This window comes from Martes martes (assembly GCF_963455335.1).
Source record: "Martes martes genome assembly, chromosome: 1".
In the NCBI taxonomy this organism is placed as follows: domain Eukaryota; kingdom Metazoa; phylum Chordata; class Mammalia; order Carnivora; family Mustelidae; genus Martes; species Martes martes.
This window is the reverse complement of record NC_137888.1, coordinates 204,933,879-204,948,925: the sequence shown is the minus strand read 5'-3', so window position 1 is coordinate 204,948,925 and position 15,047 is coordinate 204,933,879. Positions and strand designations below refer to the sequence as shown.

The window sequence follows — 15,047 nt, the reverse complement described above, 5'->3', positions numbered from 1 at the left end:
GAGTGTCCGACTGGATTTTAACTCAGGTCATGATCTCAGGGTCGTGGAGTCTGCTTGACATTCTCTATTTTTTTCATCCTTTGCCCCTTCCCCCACTCACATGCTCTCTCTAAATACATAAATAAATACAATCTTAAGAAAAAGAAAATTTTGTCTCATTTTGCAAGAATTTTCTTCATGCACATTGATGGCTTGAGCTATGGTTATCAATTATAAATCGTGTTACTCTCAAATAACCTTTTTAAAAAAATAATATACTTTATTGTTAGTACATTTTCATTTTTATTTTTAAAAAAGATTTACTTATTTATTTTAGAGAAGGGGGAGAGCAGGGGAAGGGCAGAGGGAGAGAGAAACTCAAGCAGACTCCATGCTGAGTGCAGAACCCAACATGCGGCTTGATCTCACCACCCAGAGATCAGACCTGAGTGAAATCAAGAGTCAGATACTTAAAAGATTGTGCCATGCAGACGTTCCTGTTTTATTTTTATTTATTTTTTTAAAAAATAGTTTCCATAATGGGCATGGAGTCCAGTACAGGGCTTGAACTCAAGACCCTGAGATCAAGACCTGAGCTGAGATCAAGAGTTGGATGCTTAACTGACTGAGCCACACAGGAGCCCCTGTACAGTTTTCATTTTACAGAATAATCAAGCATATACATATAGTTCTATATACTCATCCCACCCCAACACCCAACACCCATTACAGAATTTTCCCTCAATCAAATAACTTGATATCAAAATTTTATTTATAGAGTAATAAATACACATACAGTTGTGTAAGATGTGGGTGCACCCTTCATGGAACATGGATGGCCTTGTGACTCCACAGACCCTGATGTTTTTGGTCCTGTGAACAGCAGGACACCACTGAGAAGGGAGAAGGGAATATTTCAGCTTCCCCAGGTAAACACTGATGTCATCCTCACACCAGACTCATGGATGAAGAGAGATTAACTCACTTTCTCACGGTCATTTGGTTAGTGATGGAGTGAAGGTGAATTTGGTCAGCTTGACCTGCAAAGGAAATGATTTTCAAGGTGTGTCTCAGCCATAGATGCCTCAGGTCACCTGGGAACCACTGATCTATATTCTCCACCTCCAGAGTCTGGCTTCTTTCACTTAACATAACGCATCTGAGATTCACCCATGTTGTTGTATCAGTACTTTGCTGCTTTTCACTGCTAAGCAATATTCTATCAAAGGGATAAGCCACTCTTTCTTCAGGAGGTGAAAAACATATGGATTATTTCTAATTTGGGGCTATTATGAAAAAAACTACTATGAATATTTGTGTGCAAGTGTTCATTGCTCCTGGAGTGGGATGGTTTGGCCATCTTGTATGTGTACGTTTAACATGAAAAGAAACGACCAAGCTGTTGCCAGAGTGTCTGGCATTTGTAATAATAGGTAATGTATGAGGGTTCTAACTGTGCCACATACTCACCGGCCCCTGTTATTGTCAATTCTTCCCCCAGTCATCCTTATACGTGTGTAATATTTCACTGTGGTTTTAGTTTGCATTTTTTAATGATTAATGATGTTGGGCATTTTTTCATGTGCCTGTTTGCCATCCATTTACCTTCTTTGGTGAAATGCCTGATCAAATCTTTTGCCTGTTGATTTTCCTTGTGTTGTCTGCCTTCTTGTTTTTGGATTTGGAGATTCTTTATGTATTCTGCATATAAGTCCCTCATCAGATGTGGGATTTGCAAGTCTTTTTTCCTAGTCTGTGGCTGACCTCATCATCTAAGTTTCTTTCACAGAGCAAACTTTTTAAAATAAAATACAAGGTAGCAATATTTTCATTTTATGGATTATGCTTATGGTGTTGTGTATAAGAACTATTTTGTCTGACACAAGATCACAAAGATTCTCTTCTATTTTTCCTCCTAAAATTTTTAGATTTTACAAAATTCAGTTTTATGAGCCATATTAAGTTAAATTTTGTGTAAAGTGTGAGGTATGATTTCACTTTTTTCTTTTTTTTTTTTTTGCATGTGTATGTCCAGTTGTCCCAGTACTATTTTTGAATACTATCCTTTGTGCATTGACTTGCCTTGCACATTTAAAAAAAAATAATTGACCAAATTTGGGCGGGTTTACTTCTGAACTCTATTCTGTTTCATTGATTTTGTCTAATTGTTGACCAATACCACGCTTTCATGGTTATTGTTATTTTATAGTATGTCTTGAAAGGGATAATGTGAATTCTTCCATTACATTTTCCTTTTTAAAAAGTTTTTGGCTATTCTAAGTCTTTTGTATTTTCATGTAAATTAAAAATTTTTTTAAAAGATTTTATTTATTTATTTCACAGACAGAGATCACAAGTAGGCAGAGAGGTAGGCAGAGAGAGAGGAGGAGGCAGGTTCCCCATGGAGCAGAGAGTCCAATGTAGGACTCGATCCCAGGACCCTGGGATCATGACCTGAGCGGAAGGCAGAGGCTTTAACCCACTGAGCCACCCAGGTGCCCCTTCATGTAAATTTTTATAATCAGCTTATCTATTCTTATAAAAAGTTCTGCTGGGATTGGGGTTGTGATTTCTTCAAATCTATAAATCAATTTGAAGAGAATTTATATCTTTTTTTTTTTTAAAGATTTCACTTATTTATTTGAGAGAGCATGCACAAGAGAGCACAAGAGCATGAGCAGAAGGAGGGGAAGAGGGAGACGGAGAAGCAGGCCCCCCATTGAGCAGGGAGCCAGACATGGGGCTCGATCCCAGGACCCCAGGGATCACGACGCGAGCAGAAGGCAGTCGCCCAACCACTGAGCCACCCAGGTGCCCGAAGAGAATTTACATCTTAATAATACTGAGTCTTCCAGTCCATGAATATTGTTTATCTCTCCATTAATTAGGGTCTTCTTGGGTTTCTTTCATTAGTTTTTTAGAATTTGCACCTCCGAGATCTGGAACATATTTTGTTAGATTTATACCTTGGGTATTTCACTTTCTCTGGTGTATAATCCTTTTAAAAATGGCATATGAAAATATCTTTCCCAATTTTATTGCTACCATAAGCAGATTTGGCACACTTGTTCTGTAAAGGATCATATAGTAAATGTTTTAGTCTTGTACATTCCATTCAGGATCTCCTCCTTTTCTTGCTCCTTCTCCTTTTAGAATCCCCTTAAAATATAAAACCACTTCTTAGCTTATAGACCATAAAAAACAGACCACAGGCCAGACTGGGTCCATGGACCATGGTTTGCAGACCCCTGGAATATGGAAATTGAACTTCTATGTTCTACAGTCTATGTAGAATATGTCCCATATAGAATTTTGTATATTGATCTGGAACCTGAACTCTATTGGATAACTCTCATTGGAATACAAATAATGCTGTTATTTCGTCAGTCTTAAAAAGTCCCTTCCATCGATCCACTTTCCCACCAACTGATGCACCATTTCTTTCCTTCGCACCCTTCAAAGTGTGATCTATACTTGTAGTGTTAAGTATCTCTTCTCCGACTACAAACAGGCTTTGGCTAAGGACCATGAGTGAATGAGAGATGGGGAAGAAAGGCACGAAGCTCATGGGTCCCCAGGACTCTGTTGCACTTGTGTTTATAATTCTAAGGACGCTAGCCTGCTCTCACTGGCATCTGTCGCGCCCTCTGCTCGACAGTTTGGGGACAACAAACTCTAAGGTTTCAGGTCTCCGTTAGTTCAATCTGCTTGCATCTGTGGGACTATGTTGTGTATCTGGTGTAAGTGTATGTGTGACTGTGTGTGCGTTCGTGCTACTGTGTGTACACATGTGTGAGTATATATGTGCATATATGCATGTACTTGGGTGTATGCGTGTGAATATGTGTGCATATGTGTTTGTGTGTGGATGTGTAATTGTGTGCATGTGTGGGTGCATAGGTGTTTGATTGTGACTGTGTGTGTGTAAGTGTGTGACCATGTGTGTCTTAAAGTTACTAAACCCTGTAACTGGCAGGGAACTTAGATGACTAAATAAGGGTGAGGTTTTTTTTCTCCCCCCTAAGATTTATTTATTTGAGAGAGACAGAGAAAAAATGCGCAGGGTGGTGGGGGCAGGCAGAGAGAGAGAATCCAAGCAGACTCCACACCAAGCGTGGAGCACAAGGCGGGCTTATCCCAGGACCCTGAGATCATGACCTGAGCTGAAACCAAGAGTCAGAAGCTCAACCGACTGGGCCACACAGGCATCCCTAAGCGTGAGTGTAAGAAGGAGCCCTATGCAAAGGTATGGGCAGGACCAAGAGAAATTTCCCATCAGGGCTAGTTCAGTGTCCTGGGGGTAGCAAGAGCTGAGAGCTGCCATCACCCCCAGGTCCATGGGGCCAGGGAGTACCTAGCTATTCCTGGAATCTAGAGGGCTTTGCAGACATGGAAAGTGCTGTCATGAAAATTCTCTCCTTTGGCAGATGATGGATGTCATTTTTCTAATATTCTCCAATTGCCTGCAGGTGCCTGCCACTGACCCAACACCATTTCATTACTTGACCCAAAGAGGCTGCAGATAGGTGACCAAAGACTCCTCCTGTAGCCCTGGGTCTTGACCAGGGTGGGTGTCTGCTCCAAATGCCTCCCCAGATGGCGGTTCACTCAGCTCCTCTGCACCATGGTGACCCCCTTGCCTGCTGGCTAAGCAGACATCAGAATGAGGGGTGAAATCCTGCCTCCTTCTTTGAAAGCTCTACTGCTTTTATTGTGATGTTCTTGGGGTCCCCTTCCATTGGCTGTTGTATGCAAAATTCCCTTTTACACTCCACAGGGATGATCTCTGTTGACAGCAACCCACCTCCTTGAGTGGTGGGGGTGGTCTGACTACTCTTCAGAGCTGGTATCATCCCCAAACTCCTGTCCAGGGGAAGTTTATGTCAACTCTTTTGGGGTCTCAGGACTTTCCTGGTTTCCTCTCAGCCTTATTTTTCCAAAGCCAGCTCCTTTGCTCTCCTGGTACTTCTGTCAAGATGCTGACAGCTCCAACTTATGGATCTGACCCTTGCTATGCTTCAGGGACTGGTTGGGTTTCCTTATCTTTATTATGGAAATGTAGCAACTATTTCCAGCTTGAGTGTTGGGCCAGATATCATCACCATGGATCCCCTGCAGGACTGGTTCTAAGTGAAATTGCCTCACTGTCTTTGTTTTTCTCAGCATGTCTGAGGAAGGAAGTAAGAACGACACAGTTTTTAGGCCATTTGATTACCCCACTCTGTGCTGGGTCTTTACAGTCCTGGTGTGGTTTTAGGGGTGGAGAGTGATGTTTATTTGCTGTTCACTCCTCCATGTCATTCAGGTTTCTGCTCAAAGGTCATCTCCACAGGACAGCCCTCCCTGATTTTCCCTTGGTCACTTGCAAGCATATCTCGCTCTGTTAATTTTCTTCATTACCACCTCCATTTGACTTGGTCTTATTTCCTGTTGGCTTCTCCCATCAGACATGAGCACCACCACCCAGACACCTCATCTGTCTTGTTCATCCCAGGTCTCAGGTCCTAGCACCATGCCTAGGTACAGACAGGGTGCTCAAGCACAGTTTGTTGTTGGAGAATGAACTACCTGGGAGGTATAAGTCCCCCTCTCCATTTTACTGAGGAAGACATGAAGCTCAGAGAGGGCAAGCGACTTGACCAAGGTCACACAGCCAGCAAGGAGCAGGGCTGGGATCAGAACTCTGTTGTGCTGAATCCAGAAGTGTTCCTTCCCAATGGCCAAGGAAAGGAAAAGAGGGACCCCGGCCACCAGGCAGACTGCATGCTTGCTCTAAACCCCAGGTTGACTCCTGGGACCTGTGTCTTCATGGTGACGCAAAAGAAAAACTTCTTCTCTGTTTTGTGCACCAACAACATGCCGCCCCCCCACCCTTAATGTGCCAAATTTTTATTTCTTTTAAAATTGGTATTTTAGTGATAAAATTTATAGCAGCACAATGTGGAAGACAAAAAACGTTAGAGACAAGTAGAAAGTTAAAAGGATGAAGACTCCAATTCTACTTCCTCCAAATCCACTGTGATGTGCGGATTCTTCTGGAATTTTTTCAATGTGTATGCAAACATGTGCACACACAGACCCATGCGCATGGGACCATTACTCATATGTCAATTTTTTATTGAGATATAAATCATGTTTATACATTGTTACATTGACATGTAATATTATATTAGTTTCAGATGTACACACGATTTAATATTTGGGTATATTGGGAATTGATCACCACAATAAGTCTAGTTAACATCCTTCGTCACACGTAGTTACTAGATTTATTTTGGTGGTGAGAACTTTTTAAAGAATATTTATTTATTTATTTTAGAGATGTTTATTTACTTATTTATTTGTGAGAGAGAGGGAGAGAGAGAGAATAAAAGTGCTGGGAGGAGCAGAGGGAGGGGGACAAGCAACCTTGTACTGAGCACAGAGCCTGATAAAGGGCTGGAAATCTCATGACCTTGAGATCATGACCCGAGCCAAAATTAAGAGTCAGTAGCCCACCCACGGCTCCGATTATTTATTTATTTCACAAAGAGAGCGAGAGGGAGAGGGTGAGGAAGAGAAACAGATTCCCTGCGAAGTCCAGAGCCTGATCCCAGACCCATGAGATCACCTGAGCCCAAAGTGTCCAATGTTCAACAAATCAAGCCACCCAGGTACCCCTAGAGATGAAACATTAAATATTTACTCTCAGCAACTTTCAAATATACAATACAGTGTTCTTAACTATAGTCAGGAAGCTATCTATACATTGTATCCCTAGGACTGACTTATTTCATAACTGGAAATTTGTACCTTTTCGTCCCCTTCATCCATTTCACCCACTCCGTATACCCCGCCTCTGGCAACCATCAATACGTCCCCTGTTTCTGCGAGTTCACTTATCTTTTAAAGATTCCATATAAGTGAGATCATGTGATATTTGTCTTTTTCCATCAGGCTTATTTCACTGAGCACAATGACCTCAACAAGGTCCATCCATCCATCCACGTTGTCACAAACGGCAAAATTTCTTTCACATATCACTTTTTAAAAAGATTTATTATTATTATTTGTTTATTTGACAAACAGAGATCACAAGTAGGCAGAGAGGCAGGCAGAGAGAGGGGGGAAGCAGGCTCCCTGCTAAGCAGAGAGCCCGATGTGGGGCTCAATCCCAGGACCCTGAGATCATGACCAGAGCCAAAGGTAGAGGCTTAACCCGCTGAGCCACCCAGGCGCCCCTCACATATCACTTTGAAATGTACTTTCTTCTCCTCTCTCTGAAATGTCTGATAGAATGCTTGCAATGCTACGCAATGTTTTTTTCAAGCCCACTTTACAGACATGAAGACTGAGGCTCAGAGGGCTGGCAGGCTGTTCCCAAAACTGGCAACTCACAGAGAGACTGCTATCTCTGGTCTGACACACACTTGCCCGCTTCCTGGCTCTGGGTGTGACTGCTGTCCCTCCAACACTGGCGGGGGATATTCCATAAGCCAAACCATGTGATTTAGCAGCTGAGACATTCTTAGTTGGGTGAGAAACACTGGGGATGCTCCAGCCTCCTCTGGCTCAGAGTAGAAAGACCCCACCTGAGGCTTTCTGCCTTGGGAATCAGGGGGAGCCCTGGTCTGATAGACTCTGCCTTTGTGAACTGCAGAGACCTGCTGGGGTTTTAGTCCTTAGTTCAACACCTACATAGGGCTTCAATATGAGGCCAGATTTTGCTGCCTACCTCGACCTTGGTCAGTTGTGTGGTCTTACCTGTTGTGCTCTTAGCCCCAGTGTCAAAAGAACATGAATCCACTTGCCTTTTTGTGTGGCATTGGTATCTTTTACATCATGCTTGCCCTTGGTGACTCGCCTTCTTCCTTCAGATCTCTGTTCACCCTGCTGCCTGGCACAAGGTGGGACCCTGACCCCTGGCACATCACTTATGTGATATGTTCTTGATCATTTGTTTGATCACTGGCCTTATCCCCCACAAGATGTGAGACCCTTGACAACAGGGACTGGGTCCGTTGTGCTCATTGCAGCATCTCAAGTGTCTAAAATATGCTCAACACAGAAGAGATGTTCAAAAACTTATGGTTGTGTGGACAGCCCCTGGAGATTTAGATTTTTCTCCTTATTTTAAAACTGAGAAAAAAAAAGCCAACCCTGGGAATCAGAGAAGTGAAGCCTTTCCCCTCCCCACTTTCCCTGCAACCTGTCTTAAAGCAACGTTTCTGAAAACTCGAAGGCGTGTGCACAGTTTTCCTGAGGATCTACTTAGACACAGTTTGGAGTCAGTATTTCTGGGTAGGGGTGCAAGATTCTGAATTTCCTACCAGCTTTCAGGTGATACCTATAGTGGAGGTCTGAGGACCTCTTGAGTAGCCAATCCTTAGAGCACATGGCTGCAAACCTTTCTTTCATTCCCAGATAGTCAATGAGCATTGACTGTGTGCAAGGCTTTGCTGTCACCTGTGCTGTCATATTTACCTAATCAGCTGTGGGGCTGGAGCAAGTTGCTTCCCCTGTCTGAACCTCCGGTTCCTCTTCTGTAAATACAAACTCATGAATGTGATATTGCAGGGCTGTTGGATAATTACACAGCAACAACAGTAGCAATAACAGTGACTGGCACTTACTAAGCCCTTCCTCTGTCCTATGTGTTTTATGTGCACTGTCTTTTTATTAAATTTAATTTTTTTATTTTTTTAATTTAATTTAATTTTTTTCAGTGTTGCAAGATCCATTGTTTATGCACCACACTTACGTGCACTGGCTTTTGAAATTATTCCTGCTACTTTAGGAGGTGGTGCTAATGAAATGTCCATGTGCAGATGCAAGGAGCTCCGTCCGGTGGTTCAGGGAACCCAGGGTGAAGTGGGGATGCCTGGTGCACAGCCAGGCTCCACCAGCTGTAGGACTTTGGGCCAATGAATCACTCAAAGAGCTTTCAGCCTCAGCTTTGTCATCTGTAAAATGGGTGGGGAAAGTGGTGAATAGATCTACAGGGCTTAAGACAAGATCATGGCTCATGTGGGCAAATGCCATTCCTGCTGTAACTCCCGTTCACTACTGGCACACAGTAGGTCCACAGTGAGCAGAGCCCCTCTGCGCTTTGAGGGCTCTTTCTCTTGTGTGCTCAGGATTCTGCCTGGATTAGCGTACTCTGGGATGCTCCCTGACCCCTCCGTGGATGGACCTGCCAGCAGGGGTAGTCTGCCTCCATGGAGAGGGAGAAAAAGCAGGGCAGGTGGGGGTGTTGCAACCCACTCCACTGAGGGCTTTAGGACCAGTCACCTGAACTCCTGGCCCATGGGAGTGAGGGAGGGGGTAGCTTGGGGCATCACCAGCATCCTACCAGTGTCAGGAGGACTCTTTCCCCATTCTTTGCTTAGTAGCTTTGCCAGGAGCCCCAATCCCTCATGTCCTCTCTCATCTAAGAGCACCCCATAGATGGTTCTAGACAAGACCAGGGAAGGGGCACTAGTTCCGTTGATTGATGCATCCTGGATGTGAGAGGATAATCTACTGGGCAATGGGAGTGTCTTAAGAATTCTCCTTCTGGGTCACCTCATTGCCTGAGATTCCACCATGTAAATGTCCCCGGATTCAAAGGGCACTGTCCCTTATGAACAGTGTGGAGCAGCATGGCAGAGGGGAAAGGCTTGGGCTTGGGGAATATGACAGACCTGGCTTCCTTCCAGCTCTGCAACTTGGGCTAGAGGCTTGCCCTCTCTGAGCCTCAGTTTTCTCTGCTGTTAGTTAAATAGGTATCCTCCCTCCTGTGGACGTCATCTCCTGGGTCTCTCTTCCTGATTCAGGGCACTGGCTCAGAAGCTGAGGGCAGGGTGAAGCATTAGCTCATTGGCAGATCATCTGGCACACAGTAGGATTACTTTATGTAGCGCACCTGGCACACCGAAGGAACATTTTGTGCGCAGTACCAGGCACCCAGTGGACATGCTTTATGTGGAGCCCCTAGTACATACCCCAGTAGGCACTCTTTATGTAGTATGTCTGGCACTCAGTAGGTATGCTTTATATAGAACACCTGTCATACTGTAGTCAGATTTATGTAAAGTACACAACAAATCGCAGGTACACTTTGTGTAGAGTACCTGGCACACAGTAGGCATGTTTTATGTAAAGTATTTTGCACAGAGTAGGCTCACTTTCTGTAAAGCACCTGATGCATAGTAGGTGTGCTTTATGAGGGCATCTGGCACACAGTAGGTATATTTTACATAGAACACCCAGCACACAGTAGGTGCGCTTTGCATAAAGTACCTAGCACATGGAAAATGTGCTTTAGTTAGAGCTCCCAGCACTTAGGAGACATGCCTTAGGGAGGGTACCCAGCGCACAGTAGGCATGCTTTAGGTAGACCACCGGGCATACATAGGATTTGTGGAGAGTACCTGGCACACAGTGGGAGCACTTATATAGCGTACCTGACACATAGTAAGCACAGTTCATGTAGAGTTTCCAACACACTGTAGGCATCCTTTTTGAGGTTCCCAGCACACAGTAGGCACACTTTACACACAGTCTTCTGCAAGAGTAGGTTTACTTTATTGGAATGGTGGCACACAGCAGCACAAATACTAGAGTCAATCCTTTCTCTTCAGCCTGTCTTTTTGGAGGGTTCTGATCCTTTCCATCTTCCTGTGGAACTGTCTTCTGTCCTAATCTCAGGCCCTCATCGGACCACCCCCCATTTTCCAGATGGTAAGACTGAGTCCAAGGGTGCTGGCACAGCTCACAGTCACAGCCAGGATGGGGCAGAACTCCACGCAGAGTCTCCCAGCTCTGCTTCCACACCGTCTCCTGGCCCCTGACCCCCTGCAGCCTTACCTCCTCACCCCCAGGTGCCCCCTTCTGACTGGGCCCCTGACCCCCTGAATCTGATGCAGGTAATCCCCAGCCAGGCCGGTTCCTTTGTTCCTGCCCCAGCAGTCATGTCTTAGCCCAGGCCCTGGGCTGCTTGGAGGCAGGACTTGAACTCCTGCCAGGGTGTGCAGTCCGGAGGCCAGAGGCTTCCCAGTTCTGTGCTAAGAACTAGTGCAGGCCACCCTCCTGACTCAAACAAATGGAGGGGAGCCCCAGATAAGTTTTGGGCCTGATCCTGTTCCCATGACACCTGAACTCTCAAGATTTGGCCTAATCCTGTTCCCATGACTCCTGAACTCTCAAGTTCAAGTTTTTACCTGCTGCACCCCAGTTTTGAAAGGACAGGGGTGGCTGTTAACTTGGGCGCCCAGTGTCACCTTTGCCCATCCCCCAACTCACCCCCCACCCCACGTGGGAGGCACATTGAGTTCTGAGGATCCAGTACCCAAACTCTCTTGATAACACTGAAGTCCCCCTCCCCCACCCACCATTTGGGCCACTGCCAGGTGGGGAGGAGGAAAGCAGACAGGCAGGATTGGCTGGCTTAGCCTGGCCCCTGGCAGCATTGTCCCCTAGGTCAGGGGCCAGAGGCAAAGACTTCCCCAGAGGAGAGGAGAGGAGAGGAGAAGAGAGGAGAGGAGAGGAGGTTGTGTGGCTAAGCTGCTCCTGACTGAAGGTACCAGGCTGGGTGTCCTGGCCCTGGGTGGGGAAGGATGCTGCCCCAGGTGGGGATGAATCCAGGGAGCAGCTGTCCTGGGGTAAGAGGGGCTACCAGTGGGAGGTTAACTATCTTTCACTCTGTCTCTGTTTCCCTTTTCCTCCCCCTCACTCTACCTCTTCCTCTGGAATTCTTCTGATTCTCTTCCCCTTTGGCAACCACCCCCCCTGCCCCACACAGTTTGCCCCATTCCCAGTATTCACTTTCTCTGCCCCTTCCTGTCTCTCCCATCCTGTCCCTGTCCCTGTCCCTCTCATCCTGGGTCTGCTTGTGAGCAGTCTGGGGAGCTCACCTTTCTGCCCCATTCCTGGGACTTAGGAGCTCACCCTCTATCCCCTCTGCCCCAGGATGTCACAGCTGAGTCTGTCCTGGCTGGGACTGGGGCAGCTGGCAGCCTCCCCGTGGCTCCTCTTGCTCCTGTCTGGGGCCGCCTGGCTGCTGGCCCGCGTCCTGACCTGGAGCTACAGATTGTATGACATCTGCTGCCGTCTCCGGTGTTTCCCGCAGCCTCCGAGGCGCAACTGGTTCTGGGGTCACCTGGGCCTGGTGAGTGTGGATGGGAGATGGGTCTGGGGGATCAGGGAGGATGGAGTTCTTGAAGGATCTGGAATGGGGATCAGGGCTTGGGCTGGAGTCTGGGCCAGGGAAGAAGCTGGGAGGCTAGCAGAGCTCCTCTTTACTCGCTCATTCTTCTACTCTGCCATCCCAGGCCATTTGCATATCTTTGCCCTCCCAACTTTAGCCTGTTTGGATTCACTTCCTGCCTCTCTTCCCTGCATTAATGTCCCTCTGAACAGCTCCCATGGCAGGCTGCATAGGCACAGTCCCCTGGGGCTCCCAAGGCTCATAGGTAACTTGGACACCTTTTCAAGGGTGCTGTATGGGGGGGGTGTCCAGCCCCTGCCTGGCCCATTCCCTTGTGTCTGCTCCCTTGCCTACAGGTATTAGCTATGACCTGACCACCCTGACCCACAGGGGTCTAGCTTCCCACCCATACCCCTTCCCAGGGCAGCTTCCTCTGCCCTGCTAAGATGTCCCAATGGGCCCATTACCCAACCTGAATAAAGTTAACTGCTCACTTCCCCTTGCACAAGCTTTCTTTGACCCCTCTTCTGCACCCCAGATGTTGACTTTTGATATGGGTCTGCTATGCTTAATTAGAGAGTTAATTGTCCAATTACAACTAGATAGTTGCTCTGGGGAGCAGACACCTGAATGCCCAGCCCAGGGGCTGACATACAACAGACACTCTAAGTGTTTGATGACATAGATGGTAAATTTGCAATCACCTGCCATGGTCAAGGCCATGGTGAGCCTTGGATGAGCAGTTAGCTGCTCACATCCCCAGGCATGCTGAAGTAAGGGCATAGCTCACTGTAACTGCTCAGGATTAGGACCATGACTGGAGGAAGGACTTCTTGTGATTTTAGTGCTTATCGCTTAGGTTGGAACGGGATATTCCGGGGCACATTGTGAAGGTTGCCTGAGATTCTGGGTTTTAGAACGTTCTTAACAAACCCTGGGGATAGCAGGAACATTATCAATTTACTGTTTCCACTCCCCCTCCAGGGCTTGGCCATGGAGGCTGGTCTGGGTCACTCTTCTCTAGTTCCTCTTGCTGTGTTAGCTCAGCTGAGTCACTTTCCCTCTCTGGACCAACCTCATAATTGCCTCAGGGTTCCTGGGGAGCAGGGAGCCGTCTGAAAGGTGAAAAGGTGCTTTCTGTTCACCTGTCTGGAGCACCTGAGAATATTTGTCAGGCCAGGATGGGGCATCCTGGAGGGATGGAGAGGGACTGGAGAGGATGCATCTCTAGGAGTTAACCATGCCCCCAATTCTCCATTTGGGGGATATGGCCTGGTTTCCTCATTTGTAAAGGGCTCAAGTGATCAGAGTTCATAAGCTCAGGGGCGATAGATAGATAAAGAGAGAGATAGACAGGATGCTCTATGCACAGCCTGGCCAGGCAGTAGGCACTCAAAGGTGGGAGCTGCCCTTCTGACTGATGAGCAGAGATACATTCGTCCCTTGGGGTCTTCCAGGGGCTGGAATGTCTGCAGACCCTTCACCGTGTGGGAGCTGGGGGTATGTGGATTAGCCAGGACATGACAGGGTGTGGGAATGAGCCCCAGTACAAGTCCTGAGGCCACCCCGCTGACCACAAACCTCCCCCATGGGAACCTAGCTGAGGTTGGAATCACTCCCAGGAGAAGAAGAATCCCACTTCTCAAGCCATGGTCAGACTCTCTGTGGGCACAGAGTGTGTCTTCTCCTTGTGACCTGGGATGCAGCCTTGGGACACGGAGAGGCCTTTAGGACCCTCCTGTCCCCAGAGGGAAGGCAGAGGTTCCCTCCATCCATGCAGAATCTGGACACTCTGTCCACTGTAGAGGCTGCAGGGAGACCTGCCGTGGCTCCTTCTGGGGAGGTGACAGCCCCTGTTTCCTTGTAGGCCCCCCCCACGGAGCAGGGTTTGAGGGTCATAAGTCAGCTGGTGGCCACCTACACCCAGGGGTTTAAGTTGTGGATGGGTCCTATCTGGCCCCTGGTGGTTTTGTGCCACCCCGACATGGTCCGGAGTGTCACCAGCGTCTCAGGTACTTATGCGGAGCTTGTGGTGGTGGGTGCTTTGACACACCCCAGAGCTTCCAACCCCTCCATCTCCAAGCTTCACTGCAGCCCCTGCAGGTCCCTGGGCCCTCCTCCCCTCTTCTCTCTCAACCATCCTCCTCTTCCCTTCTGGTATTTGCCAACCCCATTCTCTCCCTCTCCTCCCTCCACTGCTCAATCCAAGGCTCTGTCCTGGAGGAAACCCCAATCTTGAAGAGATGGATCTAGACAGAGAGATTCCCAAACCGATGAGGTAAGGAATTGGCCAGAGGGAGATAGCTGTGACAGCCCAGAGGAGAATCAAGGCCTCTGCTGGCGCAGGCTGGAAGACTTCCTGGAGGAGTTACTAGACCTGGGTCTGGGAAAAGACCAAAAATCTTTTTTTTTTTTAAAAGATTTTAGTTATTTTATTTGACAGAGAGAGAGAGATCACAAGTAGGCAGAGAGGCAGGCAGAGAGAAGGGGGAAGTAGGCTCCCCGCTGAGCAGAGAGCCCGACTCGGGGCTCGATCCCAGGACCCTGAGATCATGACCTGAGCCGAAGGCAGAGGCTTAACCCACTGAGCCACCCAGGTGCCCCAAGACCAAAAATCTTTTTAAAGGACAGGGCGGAGTGATGCTGCAGACACTGATAGCATCTGAGTTCCCCTGCTGGGCCTGGTCTCACTCTCACCCATCCCCAGGGCCAGAGCAATGAGGGTTGTCACCTGGTGGAGTACCTGGGCTGCTATTTCTGTGACATCCATAGACATTCTGGTGGGTTGGTTCCTTCCACCCTAGCCTACAGTTGTCCACTGCAAGGTCATTGCCCTCCTGCACCAGGCCCCAGGAATCTCCCTGAGGAGAGCCCACTCCAGCCTGGCTCCCTTCCTTGTCTT

General features: G+C 47.4%; 1 protein-coding gene across 1 annotated transcript in view; it reads left to right on the top strand.

Annotated features, from left to right (window-relative positions):
- Positions 1-15,047, top strand: part of LOC308351025 (uncharacterized protein) — a 51,860-nt gene that overhangs the window by 21,079 nt on the left and 15,734 nt on the right. Inside the window, exons 14-15 of the mRNA XM_080816497.1 lie at positions 11,908-12,106; positions 14,013-14,157. Coding sequence (XP_080672623.1) covers positions 11,908-12,106; positions 14,013-14,157 — 344 coding nt within the window. The remainder of the gene's footprint in view (positions 1-11,907; positions 12,107-14,012; positions 14,158-15,047) is intronic.